This window comes from Centrocercus urophasianus, unplaced genomic scaffold (assembly GCF_019232065.1).
Source record: "Centrocercus urophasianus isolate 14NV4802_14NV808 unplaced genomic scaffold, USGS_Curo_1.0 seq_41, whole genome shotgun sequence".
Lineage (NCBI taxonomy): Eukaryota > Metazoa > Chordata > Aves > Galliformes > Phasianidae > Centrocercus > Centrocercus urophasianus.
This window is the reverse complement of record NW_024884989.1, coordinates 1,335,244-1,362,542: the sequence shown is the minus strand read 5'-3', so window position 1 is coordinate 1,362,542 and position 27,299 is coordinate 1,335,244. Positions and strand designations below refer to the sequence as shown.

General features: G+C 47.5%; 1 protein-coding gene across 1 annotated transcript in view; it reads left to right on the top strand.

The window, feature by feature from the left end:
• SHISA6 (shisa family member 6) overlaps positions 1–27,299 on the top strand; it is a 213,494-nt gene that overhangs the window by 20,854 nt on the left and 165,341 nt on the right. Inside the window, exon 3 of the mRNA XM_042833341.1 lies at positions 26,564–26,659. Coding sequence (XP_042689275.1) covers positions 26,564–26,659 — 96 coding nt within the window. The remainder of the gene's footprint in view (positions 1–26,563; positions 26,660–27,299) is intronic.

Below are 27,299 nucleotides of genomic sequence, written 5' to 3'. Positions count from 1 at the left end.
TTGTCCCTGTCTGCCCCCACACGTAGAGCTGGATCAATTATTGTTTGTAAAATGCATTAGATCTTCAGATGAAAGGCAGAAACACAATGCTTTCTTCCATTAATCAGAGCAGTTTAGAGAAAACATCAATTTAAAATGTTAAAGCCAATTTGCAACTTGTATTGACAACAATTAAATTGGCCTCCAGAAAGTAATGCAAGTGCTTGATTTTGACACCGTGAGGAATGAAATCTTTATAAGGACTTTTTACTTGTTGACTTTCTCCAATTTCATGATTGCTGATCCGATCACGCTATTATAGACAAAGGTGAGGAGCTGGAAACAATCCTTCAATTAAGAACATATTTTCATCACTAAGCTCTTCTTTCCCTCTTACTGGACCCCAGCCCAAATATTGTGACTCAATCTCTGCTCTGCTTTCATCAGCTTCCATTTATTTTTTTTTTTTACTGCCCAGCTGGCTTTGCTGCCTTAAAATGATGCAGAAATGTTCTGAAGCAAAGCTGCGCCCCTTTCTCCTTTATCCCTAGCGTTACACCAGCGGCAATGATCTCACAGATGACCACTGGCCACCACCTCCATGAAGAGCAGTTCCGTGGTGTCCATCCCAGTTCCCAGCACAGTTGCAGAGTGTCATTCCCAGTTCCCACCCCAGTTCTGTGCTGTCCATCCCAGTTCCATGTCATCCAGCCCAGTTCTATAGTGCCCATCCCAGTTAACATCTCAGTTCCATAGTGTCCATCCCAGTTCCCTCCCAGCAGTTTAGGGCCATCGTGGCCATGGAAGTCTTCCAGCTCAGCATACAAAGGTGTAAAAATAAGTTTCAGAATATTTTATTAAGGGAAGTGGAAGCATCTGCAGCAGAAGATATTGCTCACCACATTGAAAACCTAGCGGATTTGTGGTTTTGGTCATCTGAATCCTTAGAAGTTTTGCCTGTTCTCCCTTACTGCCCTGTCTCAAGCTCTGCTCAGCCAAAGCAATGAATGAGGAACGTCTGCAGGGCTGCCCCCCATTCCTTTCAGCTGGAATGTACACAAGGCAGTGGGTATTCCCACCTTCTGTGATACTCCAGGGCTGTTTTCTGAAGGCTTTCAGCGGGAAAGCGTTTCTGGATTGAATGACAGCAGGGAGGTTTGGCTCACATTGAGGATCTGGAGGCAGCTTTTATTGTTGGCTGCAAACAGCTTTTATCGTCGTGCAAATCCCTGTTCCTTCTGGCAAACCAGCCGTGTGTGTGCAGCTCAGGGAATTCGTGCATCTTGCCTCCCTTCCTCTGCTTGGAAGCTTTATTACCCTCAGACCATCCTACTTGTTTCAGGTAGCTGGAAGGACTCCCCTGTGGCTATTTATATGGGCATACTTAAGAAGGAATGATCCCCTTCTCCATAAAAGGACAAATGTAACTGCTCTTTCTGATTGATTTAAAATATTTGAGCAGAAAGGAAATGGGAGTACATCTGTCACAATCCTACTTACAATCAGGGAAGCTAATGGAAAGATCCCTTCTGACTCCTGGGTTTTGGACAAGGCTTATGCTGCAACATTAGCAAATAGTGTAGCTCACATCTCATCAAACCCTTCCCAGGAAAATAATTCCAATGCATGGGGATGGCCTTTTGCCATCTTCCTTCCCAAATCTGTCCCTGGCTTGTCAGCTGTGCCAGCACCTCTATCTTCCTGCGCTAAATCACTCCTATGGATAACTGTTGCTCTGCAAAACAAACCCCACAGATGATGTTCATTTACTGCCAGTCACAGACCAGTGCACCAGTGCCTGGAATAAGCATGCTGAAAAGGCAGTAAGATAAATATTCGTTCCCAGGCGTGTGTCTTCCTACCCAATATCTCCAAACTGCAGGAATGCAGCCTCTGTGGCACTGCCTTTCATCTCACATCTCTTTTCCCTGGATCCACAGTTTTTCCTACCAAGAAATCATTTCTCAGCAAGCTCCACAGGCTGGGTGCAGCTATACTGACTGCATCTTGTTTGCCAGAGGAATGTGAAATCCAAATCAATCCTGGAACCATACAACAAATCTCTTTACTCCTCATGCAGGCAGCCTGCACTCAGAATTCAGACACCTACCTGCACCCTTGTAGCAAGCAGTGCTACGGCCTTTATAGCTGTCTTCAGGGAAGTTTGAGAGGAATTAGCCCTCGTGTTAGCTAAAGGATGCAAGAAGGGTGATGAGGTGTCCATGCTGTACACTAAATGCAGTATTAGGCACACGGAAGTTCTCAGGCTACTGGAAATCATAGACAAAGAGTGTACATCCACGTTGCCCAGCTCAGCAGAACAAGTGTTTCTACTAAATCCCACTTAAATATTAATGTATTCAGTGATCAGGAAGCAGGCAGGGGAAGGGAAGTTGAAAGGGCTCTTTGTGTGCAGGATGCACTCAGGTGGCTCCAGCTGCTGTCAGCTCCGAGGAATCCCTCAGCTGCCCTGGGGCTGAGCACTGTGGATCTCAGAGCTTTTCACCCCACTTCTCAGGCTTCTGAGTGCCCTCACTGCATCACATCAGTGCCTGGTGCTAGCAGTGCTGCAGTGTACTGGTTTAGCTCATGTCCTCTTCATTCTGAAGCTGCTTGCTGTGTGGGTCATGCTACTCATAAGCATCTGTGAAGTACAGGGATGACCTGAGAGGAGTGCAGGTGCTACTTGACTGAAGATGCTAAGGTGGAAGACGAGCCTCCCTGTTAAACATACCTACCTTCATGTCCTTTCCTTTTTGCCCTCAGTCTCTCTGCTGTGGCAGAGGGCAGAACTAAAATCTGGGTTAATCACAGAATTGTAGAATTACAGACCTTGGAAAGGACCTTAAAGATATCTAATTCCCACCCCTGCTGTGGACTGGCTGCCCCCCAGCTCAGGCTGCCCAGGACCTATCCATGCCTTGGGCACCTCCAGGAGTGGGGCACCCATAGATCTGGGCAGCAGTGCCAGGGTCTCACCACGCTCTGAGTAAAGAATTTTCACCTAACATCTAACCTAAATCTTCCTTCTGTAAGTTTAAAGCCAATATCCTTTGTCCTGTCACCACACTTCCTTACAGAGTCCCTCTCCAGCTGTCCCGTAGGCTCCTTGAGGCACTGAAGGCCACGGTAAGGCTCTCCTGGAGCCTTTTCTTCTCCAGCTGAGCGTCCCAGCTCTCTTTATTAATAGAAGAGGAGCATCATCTGAGCACCTTCATGGCCCTCCTCTGCATCCCTCCTACAGCTCCTCATCTTTCTTGTGCTGGAAGCTCCAGGTCTGGACACAGTGCTCCAGATGGGGCCTCATGAAGGCAGAGCAGAGAGGGACAGTCCCCTCCCTGCCCACTGCCAGCCCTCTGCTGATGCACCCCAGGATACCATTGGCTTTCTGGGCTGCAAGAGCACACTGCTGGCTCATCTCCAGTTTATCCTCCATCAGAACCCCCATTTAGTCCATTGGTGTTCCAAACAATCATGTTACACCTGTACTTCAGTTGGAGTCTGTTTAGACCGTCTACGTGACGCAGCCAAACCCCAGTCCCACAGCATGGCCTCTGGTGGTCCTCCTGCCTGATGGAGAAATGTGTCAGTTGCTGCATCCAGAAAAAAGCTTTCCTGTTATCAGTGGTATTATTTCTCTGGTCTGGAGGTGGGAGTTAAACTCTCCCACAGTGACGCACTTCTCAGTGGTGTATAACTGAGAACATCACAAAGGTTTCTGTTGAAACTTGTGTCCCACTGTGCAGGCTCACAGCAGGCTTCAGGTCCTACAGTAACCTCCTTTTCAACATCTTCTCCAAAATTATTTCACCCATGATATTTACTGAATTTTCCCTCCTCTCCGAGTGCTCAGTGCCATGGACACATTTCTTTGCACCTCTCCCAAGGAGCACGCAGCTCATTGTGCCCAATTTCCCTTTGTGTTGCTGCTGCAGACTCTGCTACCTGTGCTGTGTCCTGAATTCCTGAATTCCTGTGCACATCCTGAATTCCAGTTCTGCTTCCTTTTGTTCTGGGTTCCAAACAAAGCCATTTGTGTCACTCACTCCTGACTACACCCCACAGCTTTCCAGCCCCAGCACACTGCTATTTCATCTGATTGAGTTTCTCCCAGATGCCTCCTCATCTCCACTTTATGCACTCCACATTTCATTGCTCCTTCCCTCCATGCTGTTGTCTCAGCTCCTCTGTCTGTTTCTGTTTATCTGAGCATGCTTTGTATGGATGCAATGTGAAAAATCAACATTTTGCATAGGATTGCTGAGATTTTCAGCCAGGATCTCAGGGGGTGAGCACCACACTCAGCACAGTGTGAACAGGTTCAGCATCAGTGTGAACAACGAGTACAAGTGCCCGAGGCAGGGCAGGTGAGGAGCACCAGCACCAGTGATAGCAAACTTACCCAGACAGTATGTTCCATCAGAAGTGAGCAGATGGCACAACGAGTGGGTCCTGCTGCTATCAATTTGTGCAGCTTAGTGGCCAGAGGAGCAAGGGGCCAGCAGCAAAGGTCTGGTTCTTTTCTGTAGGAGAACCCCATGATTTTGATGCATTTAGTTCTCCTATGATTGGATTTCTTCAGTGTTCATAACCTCGAGGCAAAGAGCTGCTTCCCTGCCTTTGGCACTGAGGGACATCCTGTGCTGCTTTCTGCACAGAAGTACAAATGTTGCTCTTTCACTCTCATCCTCACCTTTCTGCTGTCACCACATGTCTGTGTGTGTCCAAATTCAAAGGCATATGTGCTTTCTTAGGAGCTGACAGAACCCAACTGTCCAGTCATGCCACAGGGATTTAGCTCTGCTCACACAGATGTGGTCCCAGCGTTGCGTTAAGTTGCAGGATGACACCTGTGAACATGGGCTTAACATAATTGTCACAATCGTACTTGGTGGAGCTAATGAAATATTTACCTTTGAACAGCTGTAAGATCATTAATGTTTCACTGTCTGCTGCCAGCCAGCCCTTCATGATTTACAGTCTTGAATTGTGTATGAGGCTAATTGCACTGCCCTCCATAAATCAGGCACTCAGGCTTTCCTGGGGCACTTTTAATTACCAAAAAACCCTCCACCCTGCTGGTGAGGACATCCATGGCAAGCAACCAGGAGATGGAGGCTGGCCCAATCTGTGGCCTCCCATCTCAGAATGCTTCTTACCATCAGAGTGGGAGAGGTTCCAATCCAGGATTGCTCTTGGTGTTGGGATCAGGACAGTACCTCCAGCTCTACTGCAGGGAGCTCTGTTCCCAGGCAGCTCTGATGCATGATGCAGGGACTTTCCCTCTGCCAAACAAAAGGGGGTTTGATACCAGAAACATGTGTGATTTTTTTCTTTTGTCTGATGTCTTGGGTTACCTTTACTGGAGTGAGATATGGAATGGAGACCAAGGGGGTTCCCAAAGAAGTTTTTCCAAAGAAGCAGGACACCAAGGATCTTTTCCAATTTTTCTCAGAATTCATGATTAGTGTTGGTGATGCCATGCTTGGAGAACTGTCCCCAAAAGCAAAACAGAGTAATTTTATAGCAAGTAACATGTTTGGGGCATGCAGTATTGCTGGAGAACTGAGGCAGTGTGTGTCTTCAAAACAGGAGGATTTTCAAGGAAGACAAAACTGTTGGCTTGATGAAATCTGAACTGATGTTCTGTGCAGCGGAGGGACGGGAGATTCCCACGTACTGATGGTGCAGGGGCTGCTTCTGAAGGCTCCATGACACTAAAGGGCCACTGATGTTCTGTACAGAAAGAGAAGCGATTTTTAAGGAGTTTGCTGTAACCATTTAATCAGCCTTTGTGCTGGATGAGAGGAAGGAGGTGAATGCAATGCTTGTCTATAGAAAGTCTTTAGAGATGATGCTGGGAAGGTGAAAGACGAGCTGGCAGAGCAGGTGCGCTGCGAGGGATTACAATAAAATGAGGCAAAAGAGTTGAGATGGCTTTTGTGAAAGGAAGGTGTGCATTGTGAGTCTGCCGGCACACTGCGAAGGTGTGACTGACAGGTGATGGAAGTGGTTCTGTCAATGCAGTGCAGACATTTTCCTTCAGAAATTGTCAGTGAGGTCTTTCATCAGCAGTGCTTGCAAATACCATGGGGTAGGAGGAAAGGGCTTCTCAAGAATTAAGAGGAGATGAAAGGATAGAAGGCAATGAATGAGGATAACCCGTCAGGTTTTACATGGGGTGAGCGTTATTGGAGTGCTAGATCTGTTCAGAGATATGTGCTGCTCAGTGTGCTTTTGAGTGATCTAGAAAAGATGTGTGGTGTGGTGACAAAGGGTTGTGTGTGATGTGGGTTTATTCTGAACTCTCACATGTGACAGCTTGGACTTTACTGGATGGAGCCAATCACCTAACAAAAAGATTTCCAAGGGAGGCCGTCCTGTTGGTCCACAGCACAGGAATGCTGAGCACCTCAATGGGGATTTATGCTGCAGTAGTTCTGACTTCCTCTTTGTATTCAGTTGTTCAAAATGAGACGTCTTGCAGAACATGTGCTCTGTATTTGCAGTAGCTCAGGCTGTCCAAGTCTCCAACTAATCGCACCTCTCTGAGAATCAGGATAGCTTCATCAGCTGCCTTTCCATCAAGGCCTCTGGGCCAGAGACTTATGGCCTCTCCTTGCAAGCAGTGAGCTCCTGGATGGCTGAGCAGCACCGTGTGCTTTGTGAATCAGTGCTCTGAGGTGTGTGCTGCAGCATCCCCAGTGCATGCAGTTCCCAGGAGGGCTCTCTTGCTCGGGAAGTTTGCACTTCTGATGTGGCTTGGACCACAGTCCCATCCTTCCCCAATGGTCCTTCAAGGCAGCCAGCTTTGCAGATGCTCAAAGAAGCGGCTCCTGTTTGTAAAGCAGACATTGCTCTCCTTGACCTATTTGCTCATTACCTCCATAAATGTGATTTTGATTAAGGATTTTTCCTAAGTAATTAGGGTGGCATTAGCAATGCAGCCAAACAGAAAATACTCCCACAAGCAAGGTTGCATGGTGTCTGCCCCCAGGGCTGTTTGCTGACTGCCAAGGGGCGGTCAGGAATGGAGCCAGCACCAGCCCTGTGGGTGGGAGAAATGCCCCAGGTGAGGGAGGTGGTGAAGGTTTGTCCTGCCCAAGGGGACACAATGTTCTGCCCATGGGGACACAGCGTACTGCCCATGGGGACGTGGTGTTCTGTCCTTGGGGACATGAGGTCCTCCAGGCCATCAGGTCTATGAGCAGTTCTGCAGCTTCGCATTGCAGCTCCCTGCAGCCAGGGAGAGTTTCTGCCTCGAGCTGCAAATTCATGGGTTAAAACTACTCTTGCTTACAGTTGCTTGTTAAAATTAAAATGCCTGCTGAGCTCGTGCTTTGAGCAGCAGGAGAGGAAGATAATACAGGGCTGGATGCGAGGAGCTGGCTCGATGGTGGCCGTCACATCTCCCAGCTCTGGTCACAAGGAACAAGCTCAGTGTCACTGCCCATGGCTCAGCACAGACCAGGCTGCTGATCAGACTCGAGCTGCTAATGCAGCCCCCACTCTGCAAGCTGCTCTCAGCATCCTTCCACATATGGCACCGCAGTGATTTTACTGAGCCACCACGTACTTTCTTGTTCAGACTTTGCCACCAGAGAGCTCTGCCAGGGTTTTTCCAGATAGGAAATGACCAAAATCATTTGCAAATGTGGCCCAGGACTAGAGAAGAACAGGCTCAGAGTGACTCAGCCCAAGAAAGCTGTGGTTCTCAAATAGAACTATTTGACAAAGGGGCCAAAGCTGAACTCACTTTCAGGAGAGCAGAAAAATAATGGTGTCACCTTTAAGATCAAAGCGGCTGGCTGAATTCCTCCGAGTGAGAGTAACTACCTAGTAAACAGAGCCAGCACTTGCTTTCTGCAAGCATCTGCCTTAGCCTTCAGCAGCTTTCTAATGCAATTCTGGGGGAGTGCTGCCAAACAAGAAGGGACTCATTCCAGAGCTTCGGCAGCGAAAATATAAATATCCCTCTTGTTAATTTTGGGTGCCATAATCCATCAGTGGCTGTCTTGTGCAATTTAACTCCCTGACATCTCCTGACAGCATGGGCACTAAAGCACTCCCATGCTAATGTAGGGCAGACAGGTGCCAGGTGCTTTTTCCAGCTGCCCGTTGTGCTGAACAGAAGGATCCATGGGTGGTGGAATGGTGCTGGTGTATGGAGAAAGGAGAGAAGATCCCATCAGGGAGAGAGGAAAGGAGTGCATAGCATGGAGAAAGCTCGGAGGTGGATCTGAGGCGAAGTCAATGCTGTGCTGTGCTCACAGCAATTCATCAACTCGGGCTTTTGACAGCATGGGTGAAGAACAACAACCAGAACCCTGTAAGATCCGCAGAGATCTCAAGTGTGCTGAAATCCCTTGCTCTGGCACCTGGCATAATGGGTGTGAGCCCTTTGGTGTCCACAAACTTGGGCTGCAGCTCAGGAAGGAAAAGAGAGGCAAAAGTAGAAGAGCTGTGTCATGTCAGCCTCTCACCCATTAGTTCTTACAGCCTCTTCCATCAGCACAAGCATCCTATCAAGCATCTCCAGTTTGCTTCTCCAGTCTGTTTTCTTTTTCTCTTTTAACTTACTCTTGGCTTTCCTATTTTATTTTTTTTTTTATTTATTTGTATTATCGCTCTTTTAAGGCTTGGCTGTAGATATTTGTTGCCTTTGTTTCTGTTCATCCATTTCCAACCCACTCTGAACTGCACTACAAACACCTCTAAAACCTCTTGAAGCAACGAGTGTCAAGGCTGGAATCAGTTTGAGGTGTCAGTGATGCATTTAGCCTATTTAACTTGTGATCACAAGCATGTTACCAGCTCTCTGTTGTGATGTGCACAGCACATTATCATGGGCAGTTAAAATACATGGCGGGTCTGGAAGCAAGTCACTTTGTGAAGCTACCTCCCTTTGGTTGGACCCTTGAATCATGGCCTCTTGGCAGGCAGCATCTCAGCAGCTTCACAGATCATCCATTGCTTGTCAGCACAACCTCTTGTGTTAGAGGACGGAGCCATCCTCAAGGGCCAGTTAGCCCAGTAATTCAGGGAAAGGTGAAAATACATCAGCTAACATCAGAAGTACATGCTATCAGCATGTCTGATAGTTATGCAGCACTGACATCCTTGTTGTTCAAAAGCCATTTTCTAAGCAGTGCTTTCTTTCCAGAAAGTTACTTTTAAGCATTTAGATTCAACAGCCATGATTTTTTTTACAGATGGGGAAACTGAGGGGGGCAATATGAACCATTTCCCCAAACTCAGTGAGCCATCATGAAGCCAAAGCAGAACCAGCAGACAGGTCTTCTGAGCCCTGATGTCGATGCCTGTAATGTGAAATACGCTGCATTCAGAAGCAGTGTCTTTAAATAAGTGCTTGAGTTACGTAGGGAATATTGCAGGCGGGTGAGTGTTTGATGGGTGACCTGGATGATGAAAGCACTGTTCAGGACAGCTCCCTTCAGAAAAAGAAACTTTGTTTTCTGGTCCTTGTGGAGTAGCTTGCATAGAGGAAGGAGTGAAAAGTGCTGTGAAAGGACCACTACATGAAAGAACTGCATTTAGGCAGTGGTAGCAGAAGGCACCTGAGGCTCGAGGAGCTCTACCGTTACATGAGCGGTGAATTTCAGAAGGGATGAGTTAAGAAAAGTGAGCTAGCAGCTGTCTGCTGAGTTGGAAACAAGGACGAGGACAGGGTCAAAGCTGAGGACAGAGGAGGATGGGAAAATGCAAGAGGGAAACTACTACAGATGTCACTGGAAGATGAGTGGGTGAGAGGACCCCAATCCTGTTGAATACTTGTGCACCATGTTCCCTCTCAAAGTGATAAAAGAAAAGAACAGGATACTTTATCATTTCATAAACTTCAGCAGGCAACTGTCCACATCTTTTGGCATTTGAAGTACCTGCAAGAAGTTTCCAAAGTCTTTCCTGAAGACAGTGAGATTTGTCTCCTTTCTTAATTGGGGCTCAATTTGAGGTGTGAGAGTTTTTGAAGAGGTTGATGCTGACTTCCTTGCTTGAAATGAAAGCAGAAAGAAGTGGCTGCATTTAGTGTGTGAAATAGGACAACTCGTATCCTTAGACTGTCAATTTCCATTTATTTACTCACAATTATAAACAGAGCTGTTCATAAATATTAATAAGGAACATTCCAAAGCCCAGCTGAGAAAATAAGTATTATCACCGTTTACCAGTTGTCAGACTGAAGCACAGGAGGAGACGTGACTTGTCCAGAGGGACCAGGCAGGCTGACATCACAACTGTCAGCTTCCCATCCATCAGAGCTGCTGTGTCCCCTTCCATCAGCGCTCCCACGCTCCGCAGTGCCACCAACCGCTGTGCTTGTGTGGCTGAACGTTCAAACACTTCCTCTGTAGCACTGGTTTTAATCACCACAACCCTTGTAGGAAAAATCTGAATTATCTTGGGTTTGGTGGCAAGTCAGGATGCGGGGCGTTTCAGTCATGCTTATAGTAACCAATCCAGTGAAGTTAAATGACATTATTTTCCTAATAATTTCTCAGAGTGGCTGACATCCATCATGTCCCTGTGATGCTTGGGTCTTTAGAGCCTCTCATGTTTGTCCAGAGCCTCAAACGTTCAAGAGCCACCTCTCTGGCAGCTGCATTCAGACCTCTGAGGCTGAATGGGTCACCAGGGCTCCTGCTGAAGTGGAGGCAATAGCAACCTTGGAGATGGCTTTATCAAGTGACCTTGAAATGCAGGTGTTCATTTCTTTCCACTGAATGTAGAAGGGAGAGGATGGGGAACAACTGGATGTTTGAGAGCTGAGTTAGGGCAAATGAACCTGCAGGAGGCTGAACTTTTGTTTTTCTGTGCATTGCCTTCAGAGCTGGGTTAGATGACCTGCCACAGCAGGCTGTATTACACTGCCGAGGCAAGACCTTGATACTTGGATTGGAGTGTGAGGAAATGCAATTCAAACTGCAGTCTCCCTTCGTACTGACATTTGGGATCCTTTGGAAATTGTCAAGGATCCTTCTGGATTTCAGAAGTGGGTCATGTTGGATTTTGGCACAAATAGCACAAAAGATGCAGAGGCACAGAAAGTGATTCAGTTGGGGTTCATGTTATGGAGCTCGTTGTGACAGCTCCAATAGGGCTGGTAGAAATAGGAAGGTAAGCAGCGCTCAACACTGATCCTGCTTGTAAAACTGAGGGATTGGGTTCCTGAAAGCAGGCAGAGTTTTGAGGAAAAAAAAAAAAAAAGTCTTGTGTTTCCTGAAGACAGAAGAAAATGTCATTTCTCTATGCGAGGTGTAATAGTCCAAACCCCATCCCAAATGCGAAATGATGTAAACCTGCAGTGAGCTTGAAAAATCCCATTGTTTTAGATGTGGACATTGAATTGCTTGACTCCTGGGAAAACGTTTGCTCTCAGCCTGCTCCTGCCTGTGTGAACATGGAAATCTCCAGCAGCCTCATTTTCTGACCCCCCCTTTCACAGTGACTGGGATAGGGATGGGAAGGCTCCTGGTTCTGTGTGGGACACTTCCCCTGGTTGCTTGCCTTTGCACAGTCCTCTAATTATGCCCCTTCCCCTCCTCTAAGCTGTAGAATACCCTTTCCCTTCAGGAGCTGCTCGTGACAATCTTTAACCTGAATGCACAGGGCTGCTCCTGCTAAAGAGTTTTTGGCTGAATTGCATCCATCCCTTTTCAGTCTTCGTTTCTTCTCTACCTTTCTGCTTTCCCACATTCCTTTTCATCCCTGTATCTCTCAATGTCTCCCATTCTGTCTTTCCTACTACTCCCTGGCCATGTATTAGAAAAAGGAGGGAGGAACCATGCAGATATGCTGTTGGATCTGTTGGGATCAAGTCTGGAAAGTCAGTGGGACTTCCTGACATTTCTGGTGATCTGAGTCTGAAACTGAGGAAAGGGGGAAGGGAGGTCCCCACTGTTTGCACACAGGGACAGTGACAGGTAACCCCACCGCTCCAGCACCCAGCATGCCTCGTTGGGTTCCATGTGCTCAGGCTTCGTTGCCTGTCCCAAAATTACTTGGCTCCTGGAAGCGGCGTGCCCAGGGAGAGCAGGAAGCTTTGTCGCTGGGAACACTTTTTTCATTAGTGCATCTGAACAGTACACGTTGCTACTGGCAGATTCTCATTAAACGGCTGAGGTTCCCCGAGGACTCGTTTCCTTCCTCCTCCAGCAGCAGGGCTGGGAGCACGCTGGGGTGAAGCAGTGGCTGCACAGCACGATGCAGCAGCTGCAGCGGTGCAAGAGAAAGTTGCCCATAGTTCCCTGTGGTTTCGTTGCTTTTAAGATGCAGTTGTTGTGACACTGATGCCACATTTAGAGCTCTGGTTATTTCATGCTTTGGGAGCTTATCAGTGGTCTGCACCAAGTACTCATCGGTGTTGTGGGGTGATCCTACAGAGCACCAAGTGCTTTCTGGTATGTGCAAGGCAGGCTCCATCCCTGGGCTCTCTTTCATTCACAGCTCAGCAGCACTCAGACATGAAGTTCTGTATCCTTGTCTTTTCTCTCCTTCAAGTAGCATACTAAAATCAAGGGACACCAACACTGACTTGTGCTGGGCTCTGACAGTAGCCAGCTTCTCCCTTACAGCAAGGTGCAAAGCCACCCCATGGCAGATGGAAGACAATATGCCTTCCTGGAAGCATCATCCCGCTGTCCCATAGAGTTTACAAAGTACAAGTTACTGTGTTCTTCTAAAGCCTTTGGTTAGTTTCAACTATTTTCAGGATACCTTGGGACTCCTGGATCAATTTTCCTTAGTATTTTAGGCTTATTGCACTCTCCAGATCTCATCTTCAAAGCACCACAATGTGTCTTTTCTGGCTCCTGCCTGTAGGGGTAGGCCAGAAGGTGACCATCAGATAGGAACTTTTTATAATTCTCAATGTACATTTTTTCTTGGATTTCCTTTTCTACCAGGCTGATGCATTTAACACGGACATTCTCCAAAAGAAAAAGATAAGGTTTCGTGCACAAAATAAGTTGCAACATCAACAGCTTCTCATCTTATAAGCAGTATAAAAATAATGGAAGTCTAAAGTGAAATGCTTGATTAAAGTTATAGAATGCCTTATTTTCTTTGTGATGATGAGGCTGTGCAGTTTTGTGCCATTTCAGCCCTAATTTCCATCCAGTTTTGTCTGCTATCTCCAAAGCAGAAAGCCTTCTTGATGTCTTCTGGTCCCTTCTTTCTTGTGGGCCAGATGCCATGAAGTCAGTCAGCCCCATGTTCAGCAGCTGGGTGTCACATAAACCCAGTGTAGATGTAGAAACATTGGTCTCCAGATATCTCGTGTGTTAGTTTGCTCCTGCTGCCAGTTCTCTGAGCACAGAGGGATGCTGACCTGGGACGACACAGTCTGGGTGCAGCTGCACAGCGCCATGTGCTGGGGTTTGTCACTGACCTTCATCCCATCATGGAGAATGGTCACCAGGCATGCCTGTGGCTCCTCCCAGCAGGCTGCCTTGCTCGTACTGCTCCTCTCCTGCTTTGGAGCCCAAATTCCAGCTGTAGACGGATGTAAAATGGGAGGAACTGCATTTGAGGCTGGAGGGCTCATGCATGGTGGGCTGGAGGAGCATAGAGAAGTCATAGTACTGCTCATTCAGAAAAAAAAGCAGTGAGAACTGGTGTTGGGACACAAAGTACCACAGGCCACATGAGAAACCTTTGTTCTCCTCCTAAAAAACACCATAACACTACTGAAAAATTTCTCAGACTGAACCGAAATCTGTATTGCTCTTCCTCCCATAGCCTGTTCCTCTGTTTCAACAGTCACTGCAACTTGCTGTATTGGGCAGCACAGGCACGAGAGTAGGGGTAGACATTAATCCCAAGAGATCATTGTTGGTCATTATCATCACCACTGTCAGGGCTGAGTCAGATTTGCTCTGCTCGTGATGTCAACAGCCATAAATTGTAGAACTAGTAAATAAACAAACAAAACCAGCCAATAACCTTTGGAAACAGCAGAACAGATATACAACTCACACTGGACAGTTTAATATACTGTTAGCAGTCAATGTCAAATCATTCTTTCCAGGTTTCCCAGTTTGCCACATTCTCCCCAGTTTACACCTCTCTCTCTGGAAAGCAAGTTTATTGCATTAAATCTCATACATGTGACGAGAGCCCTCATAAGTACTGGAAAAAGTGAGACTGGTGCATGCTGAGGGGCAAAATCAAAGACCATTTCAATTCCACCTAAAGAATTTAAATGCCAATTAACGCAGCCTTGGCTGTAGATCGAAAGACAGTGTAGGATATGTTGTTCTGTCATGAAATCAGTGCCCAGCACTGTTGCTCTTACTCTGTAATGGTGAATCACAATTCAGCATGCAATCCCATAGCCCGTGCCCCAGCTGCAGTTGACTGAGATCCAAACACGTCAGAAAATGTCACAAAACTTCTTTTATTTCTGGTCTCTTACTGTCATGTTCAAATGCAGTTGGATGTGCTAGTGTTTCCTAAGGAGAGCAAGGCTTAGCATTCTGAGCCTTAAAAGATCTTTCCAGGAATGTGGCAGGCTCTGAGTGCCAGTGCTTTAAGCAGCTTGTTTAAGGCAAAAAGCTTTAAGATGTTTTTCTTCCATTTCCCATTGCTTACCCTGATGATGCTGTATGGGTAGGAACGTGCAGCCCAGAAGACCATCTCCAGCAGATCTGGGTCCATGCAGCCCATCCTGAATCTCTGGTCCATCTTCACAGGAGGATCTCACTGCTCTGAGAGCAGAGACAAATCCTCTGCCACCTTTCTGTCCAGTGACTTTCCTTTACAGTGACACCTTTGCCTGTCCCTGGGTTAGTGCTGTGGCTGGGAGATTGCAGCCACCCTTGTCATAGGAAACTGATACAGCATTGGGTATCTCTGGCATTACAGATATCTGGGCCTAGAAACCATCCTTCTCTCACTGCTTTGGAAGCCAAATCCATAAGGGATCTGCTGGCACAGGCTGCCTGAGCATCGCTGCTGCTTGAGTACCTTGAAGGGCAATATGAGTGTGGAAGTTTGTGTACTCGGTGCTTTATACAGCCTGAGGGGTGCTCCTATCCACGAATATCTTCAGCTGTGTGACTTTCAGCAGTTTCCAAGAGTCTAACAGAACAATTTCTTGTGATAAAACATTCTATTTGTCCCAGTTCTCAGTCTCCACTCCTTCCTCTGCTGTTTTTCCCTTTCGTGACATTTCACTCCTTTTCTCTGACTAATTGCAGAGAAGGTCATGGCTGCAGTGACCAGCACTGGTGCATTGTGTGCAGTTTTGCAGAATATGCCTTGAAGTTTAACCTAGGAGCCCCACTGCTGAATTCCCTTCACTTTTAGCACCTCAGGTAACTCTGTTCTCTCACTGAGAACTGGGATATAAGATCCAGGGCTTCCCAAGCTCCAGGACAAGCTGGCCCTGGCAGAGGCCAGGAGCAAAGGTCTCAGTGCTGAGCTGCATGGGGACCCTTCCCTAGCTTGCTGCTCTCCATGCTGTGGGAGCACAGAGCTCCAAGGGGATAAGAGAGCATCAGGAACACAATCTGCTGCACAGGGCCAAGAGTGAGGTTCAGACCTGTTTTCATAGAAGCAGTGTCTGAGAGAGATGCAGCCACCACAGAGTAATTCTCATCGGACCCTCGCAAAGGCATCCGGCTGTCACAGGAAGTTTATCTCTACCCTTAAAGTTCTGGCTGGAGGCAATTGCTCCTTGGTGTTCTCCCTCCATCCGCGACAAAGCAGCCTCCACCTTCCCCTCTGCTAACAGCCTTGAAGCCGTGTGCTGTGCCATCAGCCCTGCCTTTGCCCTTAATCGCTTTCTCCCAGCCTATATAATTAAATTCCATCAGGTATTGCATCTAATTTTTGAGGAGCTCCCAAAGAACAAAAGCCAGTTCAGTTGCAGGCGAACAGAACAAATTAATTAGAAGGGGAATATTAGGCCCTCTCTAAATTAGATCAGCAAATCTCCAGCAGAAAAAGCGTAGCTTGACTGGCTCTGATGTTGCTCACTTCCCAAGCAGCTGCTCAGCTCCACGGATCGCATACAGCATTCCGTGTCTCTGAATTAGGCTTGGAGCAACCCATGCTGAAAGGCACTCCAGGGCACAATTTCAGAGCGCGACGCAGGGAGTTGGTGGCCTTGTGCCTCTCATTAGTGTTGTGCTGTTAGATTGCCTCGCTGTACTCGGGGAATGTCTCCCTGTCTTATCCCTGCGTATGTAACCCCAATAAAGGAGGATGTTACTTGATTGCGGAGCCCTGCACAGTGCTGTTTACCAGCATTCCTCCCAGCTATGGAGATCGTTATGAGAAAGCACTGGAATTATCATATAAAACCAGATCAAATACCCAGAAGCGACTTCATAAGCATTTAAACAAGTAAACAGATGGCACCAGCACAACTTACTTCTACCTCTAGGAATCTGCAATCCTGGGGGATGACTGCACAGTCCCCTGTTAGAGTGGGGGATGCAGATTGTGCTCGGAGCTCAGGGATTGTGCTCTGCACAGGTTGTGCTTGTGTTCTGTGCTCCTGATGCAGTGCAGGGAGCTCCAGCTCTCCTTTTCCAAGTTGGAAAAAGACAACTAAGATATAATCAGATCCAACTTTCAGCCCACCCCCACCATGCCCACAAACTGTGTCCCCAGGTGCCACATCTCCAGGTGTCTTGAACACCTCCAGGAACAGTGACTCTACCACCTCCCTGGGCAGCCTATTCTAATGGCTGATCACTCTTTTGGAGAAGAAATTATTCCAAATGTCCAACCTGAAACTATTCCAGCACAATTTGAGGCCATCACCTCTCATCCTATCACTGTTACCTGGAAGCAGAGGCTGACCCCCACCTCACCACAACCTCCTGTCAGGAAGCTGTGTAGAGAGCCATAACATCTCCCCTGAGCCTCCTCTTCTCCAGACTGACCCATCCCAGTTCTCTCAGCTGCTTCTCATCAGACCTGTGCTCCAGACCCCTCACAGCCCCACTGCCCTTCTCTGGACACGCTCCAGGGCCTCCATGTCTTTCTTGTAGTGAGAGGCCCAACTGAACACAGCACTCATCTGTTGGGAGATTTCTGGTTTCAATAATTCTCTGTTTCCAACTACTTCACAGCATTAAAAAAGAAAACAAACAACCCAAACCACAGAAATAAAAGAAAAATACAGAACATCTCTTGAAGAAAATCTCCAGGGCACGGTTGGCAGGTGTGACAGACCAGAAGGTGATCAATACATCACCCAAGGAGCCATCAGCCCCATGGCTTCACCCCGTGAGGCCATGGAGGCTGCAGCAGTGCCATGTGTCACAGGGGTCTGCCCTTCTGTGCCCAAGAGGACGGGCCTTGGGCAGCCTGATACGGTGGGAGGCAACCAGTCCACGGCAGGGTTTGTACTGGATCCCTTCCAACACAAACTATTCAGTGGTTCTATGAGTATGAAGTTATATATTCATTTTGAGGGCATTATAAATGAGCCTTTCTGTATTAATTTGAGCAAGTATTGTTGCAACTGCTGTGCTTTGATTAGAGTGCTAAGACACTAATTAACTAACCATACAAATTCAGCTCCACACACAAGGTGATCTCCTGTGGGCTGTGCAGGATTTTGTGTGTAACACTGCATCCATGCAGCTGGGGCATAAATCTGTTTTCTTTCTCCCAGCACTAATTCCCAGTCGAATGTGGAAGAAATTCAAAAGTTTCCAGCCAGAGAAAATGCCAGCTTAGACGCACATAAAGCCTTTTGGATGACACATTTACAGAAACCACCTTAATTAATTATCTCATAAATATCTCAGCTGCTTTCCCTATTGCAGAGTTAAATTCCACGTCTCATGAGCTCTCCCCAGCCGTGCTCAGCAGGAGGACCTGCCCCGTGGCCCTGGCCCCATTCAGTCCTGATGGTGTCACACCACCATGCTCTGATGTTTGCTCAAAGCTTCCTGTTTGCTTCCACTGCCTCTCATTACCAGACCACTTGCAGGCAACACAGTCCAGGGTTCAAACCATCCTTCTTATGTGCAGCTGGGCTTCTCACTTGCAGTCAGATCCACAAGCTTCCCCTGCTGAGCCAAGTCTCACCCTTCTGGGGTTGGGTGTGCCTTGCCCTGTTCTTGGACAAAGGTAGGGGCACCTCGGGTGAGCTGGATGCTGGGGTTACTCACGACTCAGCTGTTTCTGCTGTGTTATGAGAAAGGACCGAACCTCTGCTTTTTAAAGACAACTCACACACACAGAGATTCACATGGGGATGAGAAGTAAGGGAAGGCTGATTGCAGCACCTGTACTGGGCTTAAAGAGGTGATGCATGAGAGCAAGCTGTTCAGAGCTCTAGTCCAACCTGTAGCCACTGCTCCTGTGCTATTAGGATATAGTCTATATAACATGCTTTTCACGTTCCTTCTCTAAAGGGTCTGCATGTTGTGGGCAGTGTACAAACACAGCAGAACTCCATTCACCCTACAGCGAGGGAGGTTTTACCCATTTCCACTCAAAGATAGCAGTGGACCCCTCCACTCCCACAGGCACACAGGCACAGCCCGCTCAGCCTGCTGCCTGCCTTACAGCCCCTCACCCCCAACCACGCTCCCACTGCCTTCCTAGGGAAACAGCAGCAATTACTGACACAGAAGAGTAACCTGGGGGAAGTGCTGAGTGCTTTTCCAATTCTCTCTAATCTGCCTTCTGAAGGGGAAGCAGCAGGGAAGAGTTACTGCTCTGCTACAACAGGTGCTCAGAAATAATGTCAAGAATCTATGCGCTATTGAGATGCACTTCTGTAAAGGAAAAGAACAAATTACCAAATTATGCTGGAAATGGGAAGTCTCCAGAGGGTAAAAGAGGTGATGTGATCTCTGAATCAAACTACAACATTTCCCAGCCTTGCTCCGGGATGGTGTTTTGTAAGGACTTTTGCAGCTGTGGCCCTTAATTTCCAAGCAATGCTATCTCCTGAGATAGCTGGTGAAACTGATGTGCCCACATTATCCTAAACCAGCCATTTTGATAAGAAGATAATCATTTCAGAACTGCCTGAAATGACAGCATTTACAATAATTACTTTGAATAGGAAAGCTACAAAACTCCAGAAACAATCCTCACATACATTGGGCGAGCAAGGCCGTTTGTGAGCAAACAGAACTTTTACAAAAACACAGTGCACGTATGCTGACCCTTCAGCCTGATGTTTCTGCAGTGACTTTCATGGGAAAGCAGCAATAACGCCAGTTGGGTAAAGCAGTTAATGGCAGTGCAGCTGCTGTTGTCTCCGTGAGCTCTGAGAAGCTGAGTCCTTAAACCACGCCAACTCAGGAAACCTACAGGAGATGTCATGGGATGAATGGAGAGGAAATATCTGTATGTACATCACAGCCTCAGTCAGTGGCCTTCTGAGGGGCCTGATCCTGTTGGCAGGAACAGAGAGGGCAGAAGGTGGAAAGACAGGGGTTTGTTATTGAAGAATGAGAGTCTGGTAGTAACGAAAAGACTTTTTCTGGCTGGAGGAAAAGAGATGGGGTAAAAGCACAGTGTGAAATGATAGAGAGCATGGTAATAGAGCAGCCAGCAGAGCAGGAGGTGATTGCCCCCTGTACTCAGCTCTGGTGAGGCTGCACCTGGAGTGCTGTGTTCAGTTGGGCCCTCACTACAAGAAAGACATGGAGGCCCTGGAGCGTGTCCAGAGAAGGGCAGTGGGGCTGTGAGGGGTCTGGAGCACAGGTCTGATGAGAAGCAGCTGAGAGAACTGGGATGGGTCAGTCTGGAGAAGAGGAGGCTCAGGGGAGATGTTATGGCTCTCTACACAGCTTCCTGACAGGAGGTTGTGGTGAGGTGGGGGTCAGCCTCTGCTTCCAGGTAACAGTGATAGGATGAGAGGTGATGGCCTCAAATTGTGCTGGAATAGTTTCAGGTTGGACATTTGGAATAATTTCTTCTCCAAAAGAGTGATCAGCCATTAGAATAGGCTGCCCAGGGAGGTGGTAGAGTCACTGTTCCTGGAGGTGTTCAAGACACCTGGAGATGTGGCACCTGGGGACATGGTGAGCATAATGAGCATGGGCTGGGTTGGGCTTGGTGATCTTCCAACCTTAATGATTCTGTGATTCTCAGATGGGTCCCGGGTTTGGAGCTATGGGTACTTCTGGACATCACGAGATTCCTGGGCTCACAGACCAGCCAGCATGCAGGGATCAGGAGAAGAAGCCTGGACTGTGTGGACCGTGCTGGGTTCAGAAGAGCCATAGGCATTTACATGCTCACCCTCAGTGATGAGGAAAAGCCTTTGGTGCTGTGTTGCAGGAGGGAAAATAAAGATAATGCTTCTGAGAGCTGGGGGAACAGGATGGTCACTTAACCAGATAAAGCTATGCACACATTGATGTGCCAACCTGCAGCATTTAATCAGAACTGATAGTCTCAGTGTAGAACAGGTGAGATCAACCTGCAGTAATTGTTTCCTTGCAGTGAGTGCAGCAGGTTGATAAAGCAGCCCTTGGGCTCTGCTTCCCTCAGAGAGTGTTATGTGCTAAGCATGACTGTGTGTGTGCTGGGGAGATGTGAACTGATTCATGGCCTCATTTAAAAAGCAAAATACAAAAAAATAAAACAAAACAAAAAACTGGAAAAAATAATGTTTTCTTCCCCTCCTGAGTCATGCAAGATGTGAGCTACCTCTGCATCCTGTGCAATTATAGGGTGTGGTGAAGGACGCAGAGGAAGATGAAGGGCTGCTTTGTCACTAATTTGTGACAGGATCCCTCGACACGTGGCTGCCCTGCTGCTCCCAGCACGTTGGGTTGCTTATGCCTTTGGTAGGGGCGTTTTTTGCACTCACTGGGCAAGGACTGCTCCCAGAGTTGTTTCCTATGGAGGTATCAGCCTGTTGGGTTTTGCTCGTGGTTTGGGTGAGTCCCTGGTGGTCCCATCCCATCTGTTGGATCCCATCTCTTTGCTGATGGAAGGGTGGTCCCTGCTGGGTGCTAGGGGTTGGATGCTTCCTCTTTGTGGAGCGGCAGGGCACATCCCATGGCATGCTGATGGGAAGCAGACCACAGGGAGCATCGCTGCTTCCTGCACAAACCAGGAGCTGCACTCAGTTATTCCACAAGCCAGCATGCATGTGTGTGGCCTTGGTGAGGTGCTGCATTTTGTTCTTCTGTCAGTGCAATCCTCTCCCTTTGAAGGTGTTTTTATTTGGATGTTTCAGCTGAATGTGAGCTCACTGCTGTATTTGTGTCACCTCCAGCAGATGTTGCTGGTGAGACCCTCCAGCACTGCACTCTTTTCACAGATACTCATTTTTTAAGTTAACAGAATAGCAGAAATTGATGTTTTCTGAAATCTTGTGTGGCTTTTTGTGGCTTCTAGGGAGGCTGCAAAACCAAGGACAACTGCTGTAGTTAGTAGAAAAAAACAATTAAGAAAAGGAGGTATTACCTTGATCTCTAATTAGGAAATCTGGTACAGCTATTAACTTTGCTTTCTTCATCTTTTACGTTGCCAGAAAAATATATGAGCATGACCAGCACTTGTGCAGCTCACTGCACTGGATTTGGCTTGGCTTATTGTGTAGTAAATGGGCATAATTTAGGGCATGTCTATCGGTTGGGACTAACACAAACCCTGTGCCAGGAGCTGTTTCCCATTCCTGCAACGCTGGGGGAAGTCCTTCAGTCATTTCAGTCTGCGTCATTTTCCAAAAATCCCTGGTTTTGGCTAATAATTGCACTTGAGAGCTCCAGCACTCTTGTGGGTAGGAAGCTTTCACCCTCTGTGGTTGCAAAGCGGACTGGATGATGTGATGCAAATGCAATCCGAAAACTGATAAGCACAGAATCATAGAATTGGGTTGGACAGGACCTCAAGGATCATGAATCTCCAACCCCTGCCACACGCAGGGCCACCAACCTCCACATTTCATACGAGACCAGGCTGCCCAGCTCCCCATCCAGCCTGGCCTTGGACACCTCCAAGGATGGGGCATCAACAGCCTCTCTGGGCAGCTGTTCCAGCTCCTCACCACTCCCTCTGTGAAAAACTTTCCCCTGACATCCAACCTCAATCTTCCTTCCCTCAACTTAAAACCATTTCCCCTTGTCCAGCTATCTACCTCTCAGTTATCAGTTATCTACCTTTACCCTGATAAGCCAGAAGTTGCCCTGAATAAAAATGAAAAGGAAGAATAAGGATCTTCTTCTTCTGAACCTGAAGTTCTTCCCTGGCTTGGCAGTGCTCCTAGGCTGTCCTTAAGACCTTATACAGCTTGCTGTGCTCAGCAGCCACGTGTGGAGAAGAGCCAGAGAGTGGGACAGGGGCAGGGGCTTAGGAACTCTAGAGCTGCCCAAGGCCATGGCAGGCTGGGCTGTTGGGGACAGGCAGCCCGTAGCCAGGGCTAGGCACTACATGATCTTTAAGGACCCATCCAGCCTATGCTGTGTCCTCAGCAGACACCTTGCGGTCTTTTTGTCCGTTCACATCCTTTGTGCTGATGTGCTGGGGCTGCTCTCTGGGTGTAGTTTATTTCCAAGGGAACCTTGGGACGGGGATGAGCTCAGCATCACGGTGTGTGTCACCCCAACGGCTGTCCTCAGTGGTTCCTGCCTGCCCTTCCGCGGGTGATGTAATCTGTGCTCAGTAATACCATTTCTGAAAGGTGGATAGCAGCATTTTAGTTCAGCTCTAATAACTCTGTTAAATCAGAGGGCCTGTAATTGCTGTTTGTGGCTGAGTCTGTTCCATATGTGTGTTATGTAGCGTGCAGTCATAATGAAACCTTCCCTCTTTCAGCTGTATGCCCTAAAGAATGTCTTTGTTGTGCGGAAGGCACAACGCTCACCTGCTCTCTGCCTCTGCTATGTGCTATAAGCAAAGGAAAGGGGGAAAAAAAAGTCATGTTCTCTCCTTGTTTCAGTTTTTTTTTTAAATTTTAAGTTGTGTAGGTCCTCATTTGATTAGTAACATTTTGCCTTGCTGGACTCCAGGTCATTTCTTTTAATGGAAAAGCCTGCGAGCCCCTGTGTGTCTGAGAGTTTACATGCATTAGAGCACAGGGATGTCAGTGTGAGAAAGAGTGGGGAGTGAGAGAGCAAGAAAAGCCTCTTCCAGGCACTCAGATACTGTGCTCTGAAGCAGCATTTTAAATTCCTAAACTCAACCATAGACACTGCAGATGCAAAATTGCTAGAGAAATATTGTATTAAAAGGCAACATGCTCCATGCCATGAGATGGGTGGTTGTGTGGCTTTGGAAATAGGGTGTGCTAGAGGGCTCCAATCTGCCTGTTCAAGGGACAGAATAGCTCCCTTCAGTGCACTGAACTGAGCAATGAGGAGAGGAGCCCCACTGCCCGGCCCTGTGGCTGCTTGGGCAGTGCTGCCTGTGACCTTCAGTGGCTGCCAGCATTTCAGCTCCCAGATAGCTGCAGCCCATGGCACATCTCGTCCCAGGGACATTGCCTCCAAAGGGGAACTGTGCTGTGATGCACTGTCACACCAGGGGGAGAGAAAAGCAGTTGGAAGGAGCCTTGTGAGGCTTCAAAGTGAGATCCTTTGTGTCTTGGAAAGGCAGAGCTTGCTCGGTGGGGTGTCAGCACCCCAATCAGCAATTGTGGGGTGTCAGCACCCCACAATCAGCAATAAAAATATCTCAGGTGTCTAAAATGGATTGAAAGTAGATGAGTTTGCACCTGTTTTTCAAGAAATTGGTCCATCTGCTCTGTACCATGGAGCAGAGGGTATGACCTTTTTGGCCCATGGGACACTCATCTCCATCAGCCCAGCTCAGCTCATGCTGAGCCCCCAGGTCACAGGAGCACACAGAGTAGAGGGGAAACACACAGCCCCAGTAAGGAATGGGGCAGGGATGCTTTCTGCTGTTCTGTGGGAGCTGCACAGCCCCAGCAGCTCCCAAGGCACTCCTACCAAACTTGGTGCCAGACTTGGCCATGGCAGGGCAGGAGGAATGATCAAAAGAAGGAAGAAAGAACCTTGTAAAGCAAATGGAGTGTCCTGTAATGTGCCCGTAAAAGGAAAAACTCCGTGGTGCTTGAAGTCTACAAATTCAGGTTTCCCATGGGAAAACATGACTCCTGTTCAAATGCTAATAGGATGTTATTGCAGGAATCTTTTAATTTAACTGTTATGTAGTGCAAGAAGGGGCAGAGCAAGGTTCAGAGAGCAAATGGGTGATGAATGATCTTCAATCTGCCAGGCAGTGTTTGCTTTTTTTTTAAATATACTTCCCTCCCTTGATCTCTGACTTAAGCAGATCCTCCAAAGGGATATATAAAAGACAGCCATGGCTTCAGCTGGGGGTAATGGCACATATCTGTGTGTTTCTTTTATTCTCATTTAAAACCGCTAAGTGATGGCAGTGCTGAAGTGCCAGTCACCTGCATAGCTGACTCTGAGAGCATAGGAGTTGATGATGTCTGAGCAGAAATCGGCTTAAGGCCCATTTTTGAAATGCAGTAGAGAAAAAGAGAAGAATTGGGCTCTGTGACCACACACCTTTTCAGGTTAGATCTCACACGAAGCAGGAGGAGCTTGCAGGCACTCAGAGGCAAATTGTGCCATCCTCACCCTGCAACACGGCACGCAGGGCATGAGGAGCAAGGTGGGAAGAGCAAGAGAGCAGCCCAGCTCCTCTCTTCTTCAAAGAGAAAATTCTTTTTATCCTGGGAACTTCTTGGTGGATTTATGGCTGGAAGCATCCACGTTTCAAGGTTTCTGCTATCACTTTGCATTGCTATAAGCGTAAGAAGGAAACTCTTGCTGCTAATTCTCCTGAACCTGTAGAAACACTTTGTGTGTTTTGAGAAGTTTACAGGGAGCTTTTGGCTGACCTTGACCAGCAGTGCTGCGTGAGGAAAAGGAGTGGGATGCTTTTTCTAGCAGATTGGAATAAACAGTTTTTCAGAACTCTCAGCATCTCCTGCCACCTCCATATGTGAGCCTTCTCCAGGGATCTTCAGCTTGCTCCTGTGGTGGCAGAGACCCACAGGTAGGGGGTGGGGTTTGCAGCCTGCTCAGCTCCACAGCAGGGCATATTGTAGGGCAGGTTAGACCTGGAAAGGGTGCTCACCTTCAACCCAGCCGTATGAAGGGTGCACTTTGGTGATGGGAAAAATGGCTTGCAGCATTGAGAGCTAATGGCCTTGAGTTGTGCAAGGGGACGTTCAGGTTGGATATTAGGAAAAATTATTTCTCAGAAAGAGAAGTGAGGCACTGGCACGGGGAGGTGGGGGCACCATCCCTGGAGCTGCTCAAGAACTGTGGAGATGTGGCACTGGAGGACGTGGTCTGTGACCATGATGGGGATGGGTTGGATTTGGTGATCTTTTAGTAGACTTTTCCATCCTTAATGGTTCTGTGATTCTGTGATTCTGTGATCACTAGGATTTGTCAAGGCACTGTGGTGGGAGTCACTGGCAAAAAGGGAAAGAAAAAGACTTTGCAGACTAATGAGATTTCAGAATGTGTTTTAGTCTTCACAATGTTCCCAAAAAGCCTGAATATGTGTGAGAACACACAGCATTTTGTCTCCGTTTGAAAAACAGGAAAGGGCTGTAGCATCTGTCAGAGGCACCATCAGCCAGCCAGAACACAGCCTTAGGCTGCATTTCCACCTGGATCCGGGATCCCATGTTGCCTTCCCTGTTGCCTCCTGACTCTCCGTTCGGGTGCCATGCGTTGCACCATCTGCTGAGCCCAGCTCACAGCCACCAAGGGTTGGAGGAACAGAGATGCATCCCAAGCATGTGCACCCCAGGCTTGTGCAGAGAGGATGGGAAGCTGGAGTCTAGTAGGGCAGGAGCTGCATTCCCAGCCCCCAGTGCTGCCCTGCTTCCCTCCCCCTGCACCCACCTTATCTTTGCAAAACAAAAGGGATAGCAAAATTAACAACGTGAAAAGGGGAGGAGATGATAAAGAGTATCTGGAAAATTATCTGTGTCCTCATTTTGGAGCTTTGCATGGTAAGCAGAAGCCCTTTTTCCTTATTAATGTATAAAAACCTTGAAAAGCTGGATGACTGGTGAGCAGTTGGTACCACTCTGTTGTGATGGACTAAGAGAGCTCTCAGGAAGTGTTCTGCAAAAGACTATCACGCTTGAGAAATTATCTGGGGATGTTGTTCAAGGACCAGAGCAAATAAATCAAAGCTAAAAGGCGAAGTCTGCTGTTGTGCTGCTAATGGGCACTTGGGACAAGAGAGATACTGGCAACTTCACTTTTGGGCTGCAAAAAAACTTCAGCAATTATGGTGCAAATGCTGCCAAGGGCTTGTGTGATACCTGTGGAATTTGCTCTGGGGTGTTTGCTTAGCTGTCAGACTCCATGTTTGGGCTGTTTGGCTCTGCTGTCAGACTCCATTCATGCCATGGAAGTATCAAAATACTCAGTTGTTCTTCCTAAGCCTTTGCCCATGTGGAAATTCAGTATTGCTGCAGTTAGTTCTGCTGTACCCCCTGCTTATCATTCGTAAGGTAACCATGTGGTGGGGCCTTGGTGCTCGTGTACGGGGGCAGCAGCGGGGCTGCATGGCACATACCTGCACCTGTATAAACCTGCATAAAGTTGTTTTCTTTTCTTTTCCTTGCCAGGTCACTATGGGAAGGATATTTATCGAAGTGGAGGGCCAGATCTCCATAATTTCATCTCCTCCGGGTTTGTCACATTAGGACGAGGACACACAAAGGGTACAGTGGAAACAATTTTTTGCTAAATAGAAAAGATTCTTTTAAATAAATAATAATAATAATAATAATAAAGATATAACTCAAAAGCTGGCTTCTAAGTGCTAGAGCAGTATTGGACTGCAGTCAGTCGCTTTAGTCTAGCAAATATTGCTGCAGGTAAAATACTGCGCTCCTGGCAGAACCTTTTAAATTGTAGCAGGGGAGACAGTGGGAGAGTGTTGAGTGGAACAGCCAGCCTCCAGGCTCCGCTCTGACTGTGCAGTCCAACAATTTATACTTCTTTGTGTGTTTTCCTGGGTGCATGGATGCAAACCACCATTGTGCTGCTGTACTTACAAAGGGAAAGGGAAGGAGTGTCATGCTGTCCCAGGGCAGGCAGTAACAGTTCCAGAGGGCGTTTATGGATTTCTTGTAGTTTCTGGGCTGCTTTTCTTTTTTCTTGGTGGGGGGAGGGAGGGGGATATTATGAATATTTTATAAAATTATTTCTTTTTAGGTCCAAAACGTATATTTTATGTGCTCATATAATCTGTGATATAATGTACAAACGTGACAACACAAAAATATACATATACTGCTCTGTGTATGTTCTGTGTATATGTACTGTATATATGATATATGTTGAGAGACAGTTGTAGCT